The 14174-nt window shown below is 35.5% G+C and overlaps 2 protein-coding genes across 2 annotated transcripts; one reads left to right on the top strand and one right to left on the bottom strand.

The window, feature by feature from the left end:
- The first annotated feature begins 2719 nt into the window (after nt 1–2719).
- LOC143451208 (phosphatidylinositol 3,4,5-trisphosphate 3-phosphatase and dual-specificity protein phosphatase PTEN-like) lies at nt 2720–8682 on the top strand. The gene is made up of 12 exons (XM_076951677.1): nt 2720–2877; nt 3018–3102; nt 3292–3336; nt 3788–3831; nt 3949–4079; nt 4368–4475; nt 4579–4714; nt 5629–5789; nt 6544–6610; nt 6693–6751; nt 6870–6980; nt 7156–8682. Exons 1-12 carry the CDS (start codon nt 2802–2804, stop codon nt 7417–7419), a joined length of 1287 nt encoding a protein of 428 aa, XP_076807792.1. The 5' UTR covers nt 2720–2801; the 3' UTR covers nt 7420–8682.
- A 1196-nt stretch (nt 8683–9878) lies between these two features.
- Nucleotides 9879–13069, bottom strand: LOC143469118 (ubiquitin-like FUBI-ribosomal protein eS30 fusion protein). The gene is made up of 5 exons (XM_076966689.1): nt 12943–13069; nt 11468–11602; nt 11170–11272; nt 10280–10335; nt 9879–10049 (listed from the first exon to the last, which is right to left on the bottom strand). The coding sequence occupies exons 2-5, from the start codon at nt 11582–11584 to the stop codon at nt 9924–9926; spliced, it is 402 nt and encodes a 133-aa protein (XP_076822804.1). The 5' UTR covers nt 11585–11602; nt 12943–13069; the 3' UTR covers nt 9879–9923.
- Nucleotides 13070–14174: the final 1105 nt, after the last annotated feature.

Below are 14174 nucleotides of genomic sequence, written 5' to 3' on the forward strand. Positions count from 1 at the left end.
TTACATGAAATGCTGACTATGTAGTTTTTGACGTGATGTTTGTCCTTCTTCGAAAATGTAGAATGAAATTGACTTAGCAATAATGATTTTTATTTATAACTAACAAAATGAAATAGGAAAAGGTAGACATGTCAAATCAATTGTAGACAGTTAAAACTAGATTGATATAATTAATTAGTCGATTGAAGTTATGCAGGCGTCAAAAACCGATCCAAATAAAAATATCCCGTCAAAGTATTTAATTGTCACATTGTTTTGTGGTTATAAAATGACTCTCACGTAATTGAGCATGCGTACATTTGCATCACACATTATTTCCAAAAAGTGTTAAATCTTTAGGCAAAGAAAGATGCAGGTAGAATATAAGATGGGGCATGAGATTTTATGAACACCTGAAAAATACTTTGCAACCCAAAAAGCTATGTAGCATACTCAGGGAAAGTGCCAATATTTCCAAATAAATACTGTATATCCACGAGCTTGTAAACCTGAAATCTTTACACCGTAAGAGTTGTGAAGTGAAATAAATTCTGTTTTGCGAACATCACTTTGCTATTGTACTATATATTGTAGGTTACAATTTATTAGAACTTATGTCAACACTGAATTTTAAGTTTTTTCACAGTGGCTCATTTCTCACACTGCCCTGGCCCATACCGCAACACATTTTTTAATACCGAAAATTTGATTAATGACGAAAAAGTCGAGTGACTTCATTAATCTTAAATGTAATGGAAAATTAAGAATATGATAAGTTAGTATAATAGTCTAAATAAGAGCCAATTTTCAAAGATAATATTCGCAAACCAGTGAGCCTCCATACCTGGTCACTTTCCCCTGCATGTTTTAATTACACCTATAAAAATTTTGTTCTTTTAGTGTTTGTTAGCTTTCTAATTGGTTTCCGTTTTTCTGAATTTTCTTTACTAATGAAAATCATGCAGTGTATTTTTTTCTTCGCAACGTTTGCATAATGGCGAGGTAATACTTGGTTTACTCCACTGAGTTTGCATCAAGCTTTAGCAGAAATGACCTCTTGTGACACCTGAAGGGACCTATAAAAATGTGTCGCTACAAGTAAATGACATTATAGGCAAAGTTAAAGAAAATGACTGTTGACACCAACGCAATTATTATTTAATCAGCTTTTACAGTGCAATACTAAGACAATGCATTATTGTCAGAATGTAATCAACTGCATTTGATATACGTATGAATCCAGACACCAATGTAAAAAGTTAACAAGTACAATGAGCTGTTTGTAAATTTAATTCAACACCACATATGTTTTCTTGCAAAGGTAATTTTTTGGAAAATCTATGACCATTGTTTGCTACGATTTTGATTTAACATTTTAACCAATCTCTTTGTTGTGACAGTTTTTAAACCTTGCAGTTCATGAATTATTAAACAAATACTCTACATTACACAAAGTAGTAAGGTATGTAAGGTCACAAAAAAGCAACGGCTTATAGTCTTATAACTTGTTTAGCCATCATCATAGTGTAATTCTATTGCATAACAAAGACAAAACCTACTCAATAGTCTTTTGTATCGCTTTAGTTACGCATAAGATGAAATTATATACTTTTCCACTTTGTGTCACCTCAGCGCATTAATTATTTATGAATGTTCCTATATGCAAATTTTCAAGCTCGAAGGCCAAAAGTGTGATGTCACCGTTATCAGAAGTGTTCTTATACAGAAAATCGCTATAAGCGAAGTAATTTCTAAGTTAAACTTAAACATACGGTTTACCAACAGGACTTTACAACAGGTGTCATTATATACAAAATGTCATTATAACCGCAGCCACTCTAGTCTACGCACTTTCTACTGGACATATATACTTGTTTAAATTAGTTTCATGGATGCAAACTGTCATTGTGGTAAAATAATTACTTAACGTTTAGTAATTTTAAGTAGTTTCCTTGTAGCGGTATATTTTGAGTGAATTGTGTGCATGTTACCTTGAGTCACAAATGGGAAACTGAGGTGACATTTTTGTATTGAATAGCAGGTAATGGATGATTATTGTAGTGAGTCTCCTCATTACTACGTCTTTCTTTAAACCGGATGTTCTGTAACAACGTTGCTAATGATTAGCATCTGTTTGGGTTAAGTTACACATCATAATAGTAAATGCATGAAGCGCAGATTAACAAATTGTTATCTGAAGCACATGTTGACATGCTGTAGTTACGAAACAAAAGGTACTTTATTACATTGGCGAAGCGCAACTGGAATTGATATTTTCAATGTGTGTGAGAGCTAGATGCATATCTAGAAAATGTTCAAGAAGTAATTGACCTATTATAGCTAATCTATGTTCGTGCAGTATTGTCTAGCTAGATCACGCGAATAGATATTGTGTAATAAACACAGAGATTGTGATTTTAAGTACGTCGAAATTATAGATCATTATATCCAATATTTTGTTTATCGTGGTGGAACTTTAACATGCTAGCTGAACGGATACAATCACCAAGTTGCTGCAGATTACTAAGTGCATGCATTATTGACCAAATAAGTCGTATGCTCGTATTGCTGCTAGGTTTATTTATAAATGGCGCATGGTGAATGCTTCGGGTCAGGATGTAATGACATCACAATTCCTGTATCGTCATTTTCTAAGGGTGTGATGGCCGCAGCAGTATTACTAAGCTGCATGACAAGTTACGTTTTGAAAGTTGGACTACATGGAGTACTGTCTGGTTAATGCTTCAGTCTGTTTTATTGTTTGCTATAGATGTGTCATTTTAGGTCGCTGAGTTTGAAATTAAGTGAAGTTGAATGATAACATGTCAAAAATAAAACGCCTCGTTAGCAAGAACAAGAGGCGATACACAGAAGATGGCTTTGATTTGGACCTCTCATGTATGTTTATGTTTTAAATTATTCTTTTAATGGCTAAAAGTTTGTTTTTTTTTCTTTGGTGGATTGTACCAGACTACCAATTTATTACTTTTTTGTTTACAATTAAATTTCATACCAACCTTTTATGTGTTTATCCACAGATATATGTCCGAATGTGCTGGCTATGGGTTTTCCAGCTGATAAAGTAGAAGGGTTTTATAGAAATAACATCGATGATGTTGTGAAGTGAGCTTTTCTGTTGTATTGAAGTTATTCGTTGGTTTATTAAAGTTAAATAAGTTTGTTTGTTTTTTGTAGTTGGCTAACCTTTAGTTTCCTCAAAGTGTATAAAATGCACTGTTGTTCATTATTTCCATCATCTTTAAATTTTTTGTACATTTCATTGAATGAATGTATGTTCTTTATATGTTATAGATTTCTGGAATACAAGCATAGTAATAATTACAAGGTGTACAACTTGTGAGTATAAATAAAGTGAATGGAGGTTGCTGAATCTCGCATTTTTATTTATGTTTTAATTTGGTGTTATTACTTACATTACTTAGTTTTTGTGAGATTGTCAGGATTTAGTGTTTCTGAAAACTGTGTGAAAGTCAAAAATAGTAGCTGCGAATTGCACCAAGCATCCAGCTGATGCCCGATTGGCATATACGGTATTCTGAGTAGCTCATTTAGCTTTCGTGGTAGATTGGGGCTATAAAAAGCATGAAGCAGGAAACACAATGCAAATTATATGACACCACAGAACATCAAATTATGCATTTATATTTTTCGTGGATTGCCGTCTACTGTTTTTTTCCCATGTCCATGTTTAACGAAAACAATATCCGTGGTTATATAAGATTAGTTTTAAGTTGATCAATTGATATAGAATGTGGACATAAAATGTAACTACACATTCTTCCCACAGGTGTTCTGAACGCGTTTATGACACAAAAAAGTTTCATGACAGAGGTACAATCATTTTTCCAAAGTACCACCTATATTATACAAGCTGTTGCATGCTTTAATGAGCTTGGTGTTTGAAAAGTTGAAAAATATATTGGTAAAGTGTTACAATGTACTTTGCAGTTGCGTCCTTTCCATTCGACGATCACAACCCGCCAAGTTTTGAGTTGATTAAACCATTTTGTGAGGATGTCGACCAGTGGCTGGGCAAAGATAAGGACAATATTGCTGCTATACATTGCAAAGCAGGAAAGGTATATATAGCTTCATATGTTATTGTTATTTTAAGATTGCTTTAAATCGTCAGTCATTTAAACCATATTGTGCCAAACGATGAAGAGTGCTAGTTAATTTTGCCAGCATATACAAGCCCATTTGAAAGCTTATATATATATATAACTGATTTCTGCTAGGTTAAACATGATTGACCTTTGCTCTTGTGAATTGGACTACCTGTGTTACAACTTTCAAGTCGGTTTTAATTGATTAAAAGTCAATATTATCGGTTAAGAAAATCTCTTTGTCATTAAATAATCTTACAGGGTCGTACTGGGGTGATGATATGCTGCTACCTTTTGCACAGAGGAAGGTTTGCTGCACCAACTGACGTGCTTAATTTCTACAGTCTTGCCAGAACTAATAATATGAAGGCAAGTAGATTCATACAGTTCATCTTATTTCATGTGGTTTATGTATAGTATGAACAAATAACATGTATATGTGTACAATAAAAATCAATTTCTCATTTGAAAGGGTGTGACTATTCCTTCACAAATTCGTTACGTGAATTACTATGCTGAATTGAAAGCATCAAATTTGATGTACAAACCAACAACTCTACTACTTCATAGCATACAGTTTGAAACACTTCCCCTTCAGCATAATGCCAGTAAGTTATGTCAATAGTCGTTTAATGGTTTAGGCTTTAACTGCTTATTTTGAAAGAAAGTTTAACAATAGCTTGCGAGTATTCAGAAGACTTATGTTACTATAACACTGCACTTCTCAGATGATGGAATAACTGCAGTTAGTTCACCTGCTTCTTTTAGACGGTTGCTTTCTGCCAAACCAAGTATATATGCTATAGATGTCTTGTTTTTATTATCAATGCTTAAATACTGTCTTTTAATCTACAGTTCCATTTAATTTGCTATACAAACTTTTAAGTGAATTAGATAAATGTAATTTTTCAAGAGCCAATTGCTCTTTCCAATGACCTTTTGCTGTAGTATTGTACAGTGTAGCAGTCTAGCTCACAATACTGTATAAAAGATATGGTTAAATTTGGATATTACAAATACTGTTCCCTCAAATTTCCAATGTTGTCCTTCACAAAAGGTGTTTATAAGGTTAAATGCAATTCTGGCATTCTGCCTTTTAATCAATCACTGATCAAGATAAGTAAAGAAAAGAAATGATTTTTTGACTTATATGCCATCAGATTGATGAAGTGTATATTTCCTTAATTTCCAAGTCTCTAATTAAGTTTTGAGCTATGTTCTACTTTATCTGTTTGTATCATAGTACTGCTACCATCTAAATCTTTTGCACCAGCTTGCTCATTTTTTGCGTAAACTATATATAGCGTATTCGGAAAGCCATGTAAATGTTGCATACTTCCATATGTAAGCCAGACTATGAGTGAACATGATAAATATAGTATTGTAAATGTTAGACCAATTTAGATTTTAATGGCGTTATCACAAATTTTTACGCCGCTTATATACAAACATTTTTTTCTCACTTACAATGCTTCAAAGCCATTTGCACCAATGTTTGATTAAGTTCTCTCTTACTTTCCAGGCTTATTTTTCGTTGTAAATCAACTCAAGGTGAAGTTGTACACCTCAAACCCCGATTATGTTGTACGTGGTGACAACTTTCTCATTTTTGACTTGATTCAGCCACTGCCTGTTTGTGGTGATATAAAGATTGAAGTGTACAACAGGCCTGTTATGCGTAAGGTTAGTTTTCCTTTCTGATAATACTTTCTATTTGGTTTTCGCTAAATAATTTACACTTGCAACATGTTACACATAGCAAATGAAGTTGTAAATGGTGCATAAAGGGAATATATTATCACGTTATGTAGAGTTGGGTTTCTCAAACTGTTTAGTTATGCGACCCCATTTTACAAAAGAAATTTTCATGCGACCCCTTGATGGGTAGACTACACGTTAAAGATATTAAAACAATAAACGTCTAATTACAAACCTCAAGCGATGTTTTTGTCTCTGGCAAAATCATACAAATGCACACAATCCACCAAAGTATAGTAGCTGTAGCCTACAGTAATAAAAGAACCACATAATGGAAGCAGCAAAGCGAATAAAAAATTCACAAAAAACAAATTCAAATTATTAAAATTGAATTGTTTCACGACCCCAAAATTACATTTCGCAACCCACAGTTTGAGAAGCCCTGATATAGAGTGTATAAATTCATCATTGAAAACAATTGTATATGTGGCTGATATTTTTGGAAATTTTATGCAACATCACCCTTCACCATTGTCCTGAAACTTCCTGGGTTTCGCTACGAGCTAGTTGGTGGTTAGGCAAGCTAGTGTTACTCTTAATTTGAACTCCTTAGCTTCCATTGTTTGATTTTACTAATTAAGCTCAGTTATTGTGTTAGATGTATCATGCTACCACCAATACATAGGCCTGGCAGGTAACAGCATTGTTTGTTTAATCACTGTTGTGTTATTCATGGCAGGAAAGAGTGTTTCACTTTTGGTTTAATACGTTCTTTGCGCAATTGGGGAAATCAAAATTCAGCGAAGGTAATGTTTCAATGCCTGTACATTTCAAAACTATGATGATAACTTGTAATAATCACGTTCCTGTGTTTCACTTTTTACTTAGGTGCTGGTGAAGATCGCAATAATCAGAATTCCAATGGAAATGCACAGCAATATTATCGAGTATGTTTCATTTTTTCATGTAAACTGTAAAAAGTGTTAGGCTCAAGGTGACAGAAGCTCAACTACCGTGCAAGGCTTTTATTTTGTGGCGAAAGAATTTTTCCTTGATTTCTTTTAGTGCTCTCACATGCCACAGCAGAAGGACATGATTGTTTTGGCATTTAAAAAACATGAATTGGATCGTGCAAACAAGGATGAAGCCAATCGTCTTTTTTCACCCAATTTCCGAGTTAGTATAATGTTTAATATAATGTATGATAATGGACTTTAAGTAGGCGATTTGTTTCTTAAAAGTAAAATAGACCTTAATGTTGTGTCTAAGGTCGCTAGTGGTGGAAACTGATTAAGTCTTTAACCGCTTGATTAGATAAGCTGCGTGAGCATGAGGTAATTTTTCTTTGCAGGTAATTCTCATCTTCAGTCAAATGGATTCTGCTGCTACTTCGACTGGTCGATCCCCACTTTTGGATGCAATCTCCGACCGAAACGGAAGTAACTTAAGTCTTCCGGTTAGTGGAAACAGATTGGTTGTTGTAAGCCCAACGGAAAGGGACACAGACGAAGCAAGCTTAACCGAGTCCGAAGATGACGAGGAAGACTGGAAGGGAATTGGTCTGGACCCCTCAGGCATAACCACTTTTCCAGGCAATCGAAAGTCCATGCAATAGCAGCGCTGTTCCTTCGTGTTCATATGTTGACTGGTGTGTTGTTTAAACTAGGATAATTTGATGTGTATCATGTGATTATTACTGCACTTACTTTTTTATTTATGGCACGGCAGTTTACTGCTCACTGCTTCATCGCTGATAGATGAAAACGTATCTGTTTGCTCTATTGTTGTCCTTTAGAAATCATTAAGCTGCATTATGGAGTCGATTCTTCCATTGTACTATTAAGGAGACGAATCTTTGCTTGTTAAACTAATGAAACATTGCAGTTTTATACCATTTTTGCATTTGACGCAGTATGGGAATTCTTAAAGATAATTCTCATCAGCTTGATTTGTATTATAGATTTTGATTCCAGTGCCGTGGCTTCACCATTAATAATCCGTTTTTGTAAAGAATGGATTTCTTTTAAAACCTAGTGTTATTGGATTAGGAGTGTGATGGAAAGCTACACGTTCCCCTGTCCCCCTGTCCTGACCCTTGTATGTGTGTATGTTGTCGTTTAATCAGTGTTTCTTCACTTTTTACCAGATTATTTTGTTTGAAAGCTGCCGCCTTTTTGAAAAAGTGGCAAATCCTCTGAACCCAGTCTTGGCCTAAAGACTTCGTTTTTTCAAGTTAAAACCAACAGGTTTATTTGTGGAGGTGTACATTGGTTTACGCCAAAATGAACTTCAAATTTTGCTCGAACTACCGTTGTTCCCCCTGCTGCAAATGCATTTTAGACAAGACCGGTATTTTATCGTTATTCATTTTGTAGATTTTACTCTGCATTCCGATCGTAATCGGCGGGTCATGCAATGATGATTTATACCCATTCTTTTTGGCCACGCTGCAACGGAAGCGTTGGTCTCATGCTGCGTTAAAGTCTTTCTTTGACGTCTTTCTCACGTGGTATGACGTGGTTTACTCCTTGTCCAATCGTTGTAAAAGGACATCACGAAGCACCTGCCACGTCTAAAGCCTGCCCAGATCGTACCACTTACTAGATATCATGGCGCTACGGTTGTGACCAGCTACTGTATGTGGCTTAAACGTTTCTACCTTTTTTGATGCGAGCTCCGTTTTTGAACGCTTCATGACCGTGGATTTTACTTTTAAAAGCCTATTATTAATTATCGATATCGAATTAAGTCATTTTTGACTGAGTTTTCGAGTGGAAATTGTGCTGTGTACCAGTTGGTTGATCTAGGAGCCCATTTTTGTTTTATTGTTTTCGTATTTTTTTTCTTCCTCGCAGAATATAATCTTACTTGAAGTCGATGCAGCGCATTATTTTAAAGGTGTTACACTACGTAGGGCCGCAGTTTAGATGCGTGCAATAGTTACGAATACGTTTTATTTACGTCATTAACCCATCACGTTTGTGTAAGTATGATCCGGTTTTTAGGTTACGCTAATGCTGTGATCTGTGTTTCCACTTGCAAAAGGTTATGCTTTACATACCTACAAGGACCAAGAACACTTTAGTAGCTCTCTTTAACTCAGAATTCAGATAAATTTGCTGGACCCGGAAAAATGCTTATAAGTAATCATATATGTACAACTCGAGGTTTTCGTTACATGACATAAGTAACGCCCATTATGTACAAATTAGTCAAAATTACATAATTATCCAGGGTCAGGCAAAGTATCCGCACATAGTTTACTGCTGGCCGTATAAAGAGTCCATAATGCTCTCCCGAAAACCAATTTTACTGAAAAAGGTTATGTCGAATTTATGTAATATATATGTTACTAATGCTTGGGAGTAGCAATACTGTTGAGATTTTATCATCGGAAACTATTTGGGTATCTTATGAAAGTTATGACCGTAGGTAAGCCACTGACTTACATGCTCAACCTAAATTTAAAAAATAGTTTCAGGTCTAATTTTCTCTTGTTGGCCATAAAAAACAACGTTAAATTGCAGGGAATATATATGCAAAAAGTTTTTATCTTCAAGATACTGTAGGCCTACATCAAAGTTGGCTGGGTGGAGGAGCGGTGGAGAACCCAGTTCGCAAACATGCAAGTCTGGTTTGAGACCCAGTTTTGTTGTGGCTGTAATGTTCTCGTGCAAGGCGTTAGCAACGCTTGCTGCTGTTCGGTTGTACGGGCAAACAGTTTCAAATAACCCAATTCCAATCTGTGTCTATCGGAACTTGCATAACACATAGGCGTAGCTAGGGGGGGCGAAAGGGGCCATGCCATATAGTGCACAAGCTACCAACTTTTTTTAATGTCAACACTGGTTACCACCAGTAAAATGTACTGCGAGATGAAAAGGCTCATGTGACGCTAAACACCACACCCATACGTGGCAGTGGTCTTTGCAATCCACCTTCACTGGAAAAATTTACTATTAATTTCTGCCTCAGTCTGTTGCTAAAAGCTCACTTTGCCACAAGAAAACCAAGTTTTTTATAAACTTCAACTTAATCAGAACCTTTTAGTAAGATAAAGTTGCGTAGCTGAAATTTTAGTAAATCAATTAGTTTATTTGCATGGTGGTTCACACATGTTTAGGAGTTTGAGTTAGGCCCACGTCTGCGGCCAAATGTTTGCACGACATTTACAAATCTCCTGTTATACTGAATGCGACGTTTGGCTCTTCCTGTCTTCTTTTTCTTCTTCTCTTGAGCCTCCACCTGCATTGAAAAGTCAGTGGTAACTTGGACATAGCGATTACCGTTGTCCAACACAAGTACAAAAGTCAATGAGACTTTAAGCATTCCAATTAACAATACTTGCAACCATGATCGCAGCTAGCAGAGTAAAGCTCAAGTGGTAAGAAAAAAATGCCTAGTTGAGCCACATAAGAACACAAAGCAATACCATATCACCGCCTCTAAGTTAAAAATAACCTTTTCTGCCATACCTTTGGTGTTTGTGCTTTAACTTTTCCAGCACGAGCTAAGGAACCGTGGACCTTTCCTAAATTAAAATACAATACATCATGTCCTTATTATCATAAACAATACATTTAACCAGTATATAAACATCAGCACATCACGATAATAACAACAACAGTCTACTATAAGTGGGAGAAAAATTGCCGAACTTTTTAATTTGCAACTGTTAAATCACAGCTACTTCATTGCAGCTATGCCGTAAGCATATGAGACTGTAGTATAGCGATTGCTTGCTCTGTGTGCCCACAAAGGTTAGTGCATGGCATAAGCATATACTGCAAATAAATCTGCAGCAACAATTCAACATTTTTTAACACTTTTTAAATGGTTTTAAAACATGTAAAAGATATTAAACCGTTTCTAAAACTACTACCAATCTTCTCATTCCTAGCACGATATTCAAAACGATACAAAATTTGAAAGATTGCATCAAACCAAGCATCTATCGAAGATTTCTTGCAGTACAGTAGAAACTGATTAATCCCTTATCGCATTTATTAGATGTGTGGCACAACAACGCCTACTATTACATATTTAAAACATATTCTGCATCTCCAAAACCACGCTTTATAATATAGTTTAGGCTATATAAGCAACACGGTCCATGTACAATTGTGACGTCAACGTTCAGTGCGAAATCCACTAACACAACCACCAGCTAACATGACCATTTCACTACGATCCCACGGGTGTTAAACTTACTGCGGTTCTACTGCACATGGAATACTTTACAACAGAGGAAAAGAAATGATTTATAAAGCGGTTATGTTATCCTTGAAAGTGTAGTACCCTCATGCTGTAATATACAGCTTCTGAAATGTTAAGTAAATATAATGGTACATTCATAAGAAATTACCTCCAAGAAGTCTAGCAAGAACAGTAACTGTTGAAAGGTGGTGGATGCCAGCAGCTGCAAGTGCGATATCATCATCCAAGGTTTGTCCATTGTAGCTCAAAACCTTAAGCAATAATTTGACATGAAAAATTATGCGCATTTACAAAACAAATAAAAAGTAAAGCCATTACTAAATAAGTGATGAAACAATCCAATTCCATTTCTTCAAAATCAGGAGCAAGTTGAATTATTGAAAATTGGGCAAGTTGAAGTGAAAAACAATTTTATACAATATATATATATCGAATTACACATATACCTGGTCTTCAGCATGTAGCCCTTCTCTGATTTGGATTGTTTCTTTTAGAGTCGAAACCAAGTCAGATTCACTGACATCAATGCAATGTAGTTGATCAGTGCGAAGAAATATTTGCATTTTGTTTACCTGTTGGGGCTATAAATGCATAACATATTTTAAAATACATTGGCCTATTTGCTAAGCAGGAGATGTAAATCATAACGCAAACATATGAATACTAGACATTAAATGAAATCAGACCCACTGTTTTAAAAATAAGCAACACATTGAATGGAATTATTGGCGGCATAGCAAAACACAAAAATCTGGATCTGCTGGTGGAAGCTGAAAACTAGCTTTGTTAACTTTTGCAATAGTTAAGCGATAGATGCTGCCGTCAGGGGGTAAGAAAAAGGTAAACTACAGCGAGGCTGTAAATGAAAGCGACAAGCAGACAGTTTTGAGCATTTAGGTTGTTTCAGTTTTATTAACGTGCCAGACTGGAATCTACCATGGAAAATTAAATGCAATTTTTATGCCGGCATATTTTCGTGTATGTAAATTTATGACAAACGTACACATTATTAAGTGAACAGGTTTTTTAAATAAATTATTTTGATGTAATAATTTTGTTGGAGGAAACTATAAATTTTACGAAACAATTACAAAAATATAACCTCGCAGGGATCTAAACTAAAGTTGCATATCCAGCGTATGAAAAACAGGGTCTAGTGTACAAGTGCACAACCAGATGACATCACAATTTGAGTAGCTGGGGTCTAGTATACAAAGGCATCCTGTGGTTGTGCACTTATTTACTAGACCCAAAAAACATGCTATGCTGCTGATTCAAACCTAAATATAACAAGTTATAGCCTACCTACTTAAAGTATAACCCAGACTGCAGACTATGGCAAGAGCACACCTAAGTTTTTTTCTTAAACGGCATTGCAAACCAGCGCAAGGAGATACTAACTTTTGCTACAACTTATACTGCAACATTACTGTTTAAAATTGATTTCTCTAAAAAATCAAAAGGGTAAACACTGATTTTTTCCATGATTTCAATCGTTTTGGGCCACATTATGCCTACACAAACGCAGTACACACCAGTTGCTTCCTTGCACATGGACACACCCGAGATCTCGGCGAAAACTGTCATACTCTACAGTCCGCCGTATAACAACAAAATTTAGTCCATCACAAGCATAATTTTATTTTGCATAACATACTTTCAAACTGCCCCGTTTAGCCAAACAATTTTCAAGTAATTGAAACTTTTTTGCAGTTTTTTCGGATAGAACCAAAAACTAATACTAAAGCAATTTTTTGGTAAAGTCATGATTGTTTTCTGACTTGTAGGCTTATATAGCCTATTTAGCCCACATTACGTAACCAATAATTGTTAACAAGACATAACAACTTGAACTTGACCACTTAGTGCAATGGCTAGCAAAAGTTACGTCAAAATACCCTAATGAAACCAAAATACTCACCTAAAGTCCAGCAGATTTGTCAGAAAGGAAAACCTCAGGAAAGTGTGTGGCCAGGATGTTTTCTTGTCACTTGAAGTCGCTGCTTGTCATATTTATTTACAAACAAAAGGGTTCAGTTGTGGTTTATCTAACAACAAGAATAATTTTAATCTATAGAATTAAGAAAGACTTTTTGGTTTCTGTAATTCAACAACAACAATAGCATAAACTAAGTCAGACCTTTTCCAATTCAAATTTTTTTGGCATGGCAACAGTCGCCAGTATACTGTAACCCAGGACTTCTAAAACTGGGGTTTGAGATACTTTTCGCGTCATGTAAAGATTTTTGATAGCTAGTTCACGCCGGCTTCAACTCGTTTAATGAAAGTAGGCTACTTATTACTAAGTAGTAACAAAACAGTTGTAACAGAGCAAGAAAACAAGTTCATAAACTTTAAACAATAATTAGAAAACACTTCTCCAAGAAATGATGTAATGGTATTAAAAATACCATCGAGGTGACTGCAAATCTTAGATATCCATATACTCGACTTTTCTTTACCAAAAGATTCGACTTGACTCGGGTCCTACATGGTAAATCACTTGACATGCAGCTCGAGTTTCATGAATTGGTTACGAATCTGGAGAATGTTACTAAACCGCTATATGTGCAGTGAAGTCATAAAAACTGAGAATTGCTGTCATAAAAAAGGTAAGTAAATTCTGTAACGCATTAGTGCCGTGAAACGACGAGGACGCCATCTTGAAAATATTAGCCTGTGCCGTTCCACTTAAGGAAAATAAACAAGCCAGGATAAAAGCATGTAGCTGGAATTGGTTTGTTGTTTTCGTCATCCTCACCTCCGGAAAGCGTAAGCGCGTCACATCCATCTGCTGAAAGAGATTTGTTGTTTGTTTTTATCTTAGTTCATATTTTAAAACAGTCGTATTTTAGACATGGCCGAGATATCTCGCCACACCAAGTTATAGCCTACTTTGGAAAATGTTGTCCTGCTCTTAACCACAAAAAGATTTCAAGATTTTGTGCAATTAATTACATATAGAGTATACCGTAATAGTTTTCCGTTATAGGTAAAAGAACTACCGATGTGAATAAACTATCTAACAGATTTGGCTAATGTCGGTACTCGGATTCGCAGTCTTTTTTGCAGTTGATGGCATGCTTACCAAATTTCTTGTGGTAATAGCACAGACGCTTTGCTGGTTAAGAGTTATTCAACGAACCGGTGAAT

The sequence above is a fragment of the Clavelina lepadiformis genome, chromosome 1 (assembly GCF_947623445.1).
Source record: "Clavelina lepadiformis chromosome 1, kaClaLepa1.1, whole genome shotgun sequence".
Lineage (NCBI taxonomy): Eukaryota > Metazoa > Chordata > Ascidiacea > Aplousobranchia > Clavelinidae > Clavelina > Clavelina lepadiformis.

Excerpts from the sequence above, each read along its gene's own strand:
- LOC143451208 (XM_076951677.1), top strand. The coding sequence starts at position 2,802 with ATGTCAAAAATAAAACGCCTCGTTAGCAAGAACAAGAGGCGATACACA. Across the intron at positions 3,103-3,291 it reads AACATCGATGATGTTGTGAA|ATTTCTGGAATACAAGCATA; the intron begins GTGAGCTTTTCT and ends TATATGTTATAG. Across the intron at positions 3,337-3,787 it reads AATTACAAGGTGTACAACTT|GTGTTCTGAACGCGTTTATG; the intron begins GTGAGTATAAAT and ends TTCTTCCCACAG.
- LOC143469118 (XM_076966689.1), bottom strand. The coding sequence starts at position 11,584 with ATGCAAATATTTCTTCGCACTGATCAACTACATTGCATTGATGTCAGT. Across the intron at positions 11,273-11,467 it reads GGCTACATGCTGAAGACCAG|GTTTTGAGCTACAATGGACA; the intron begins GTATATGTGTAA and ends TTATTGCTTAAG. Across the intron at positions 10,050-10,279 it reads TTAAAGCACAAACACCAAAG|GTGGAGGCTCAAGAGAAGAA; the intron begins GTATGGCAGAAA and ends TTTTCAATGCAG.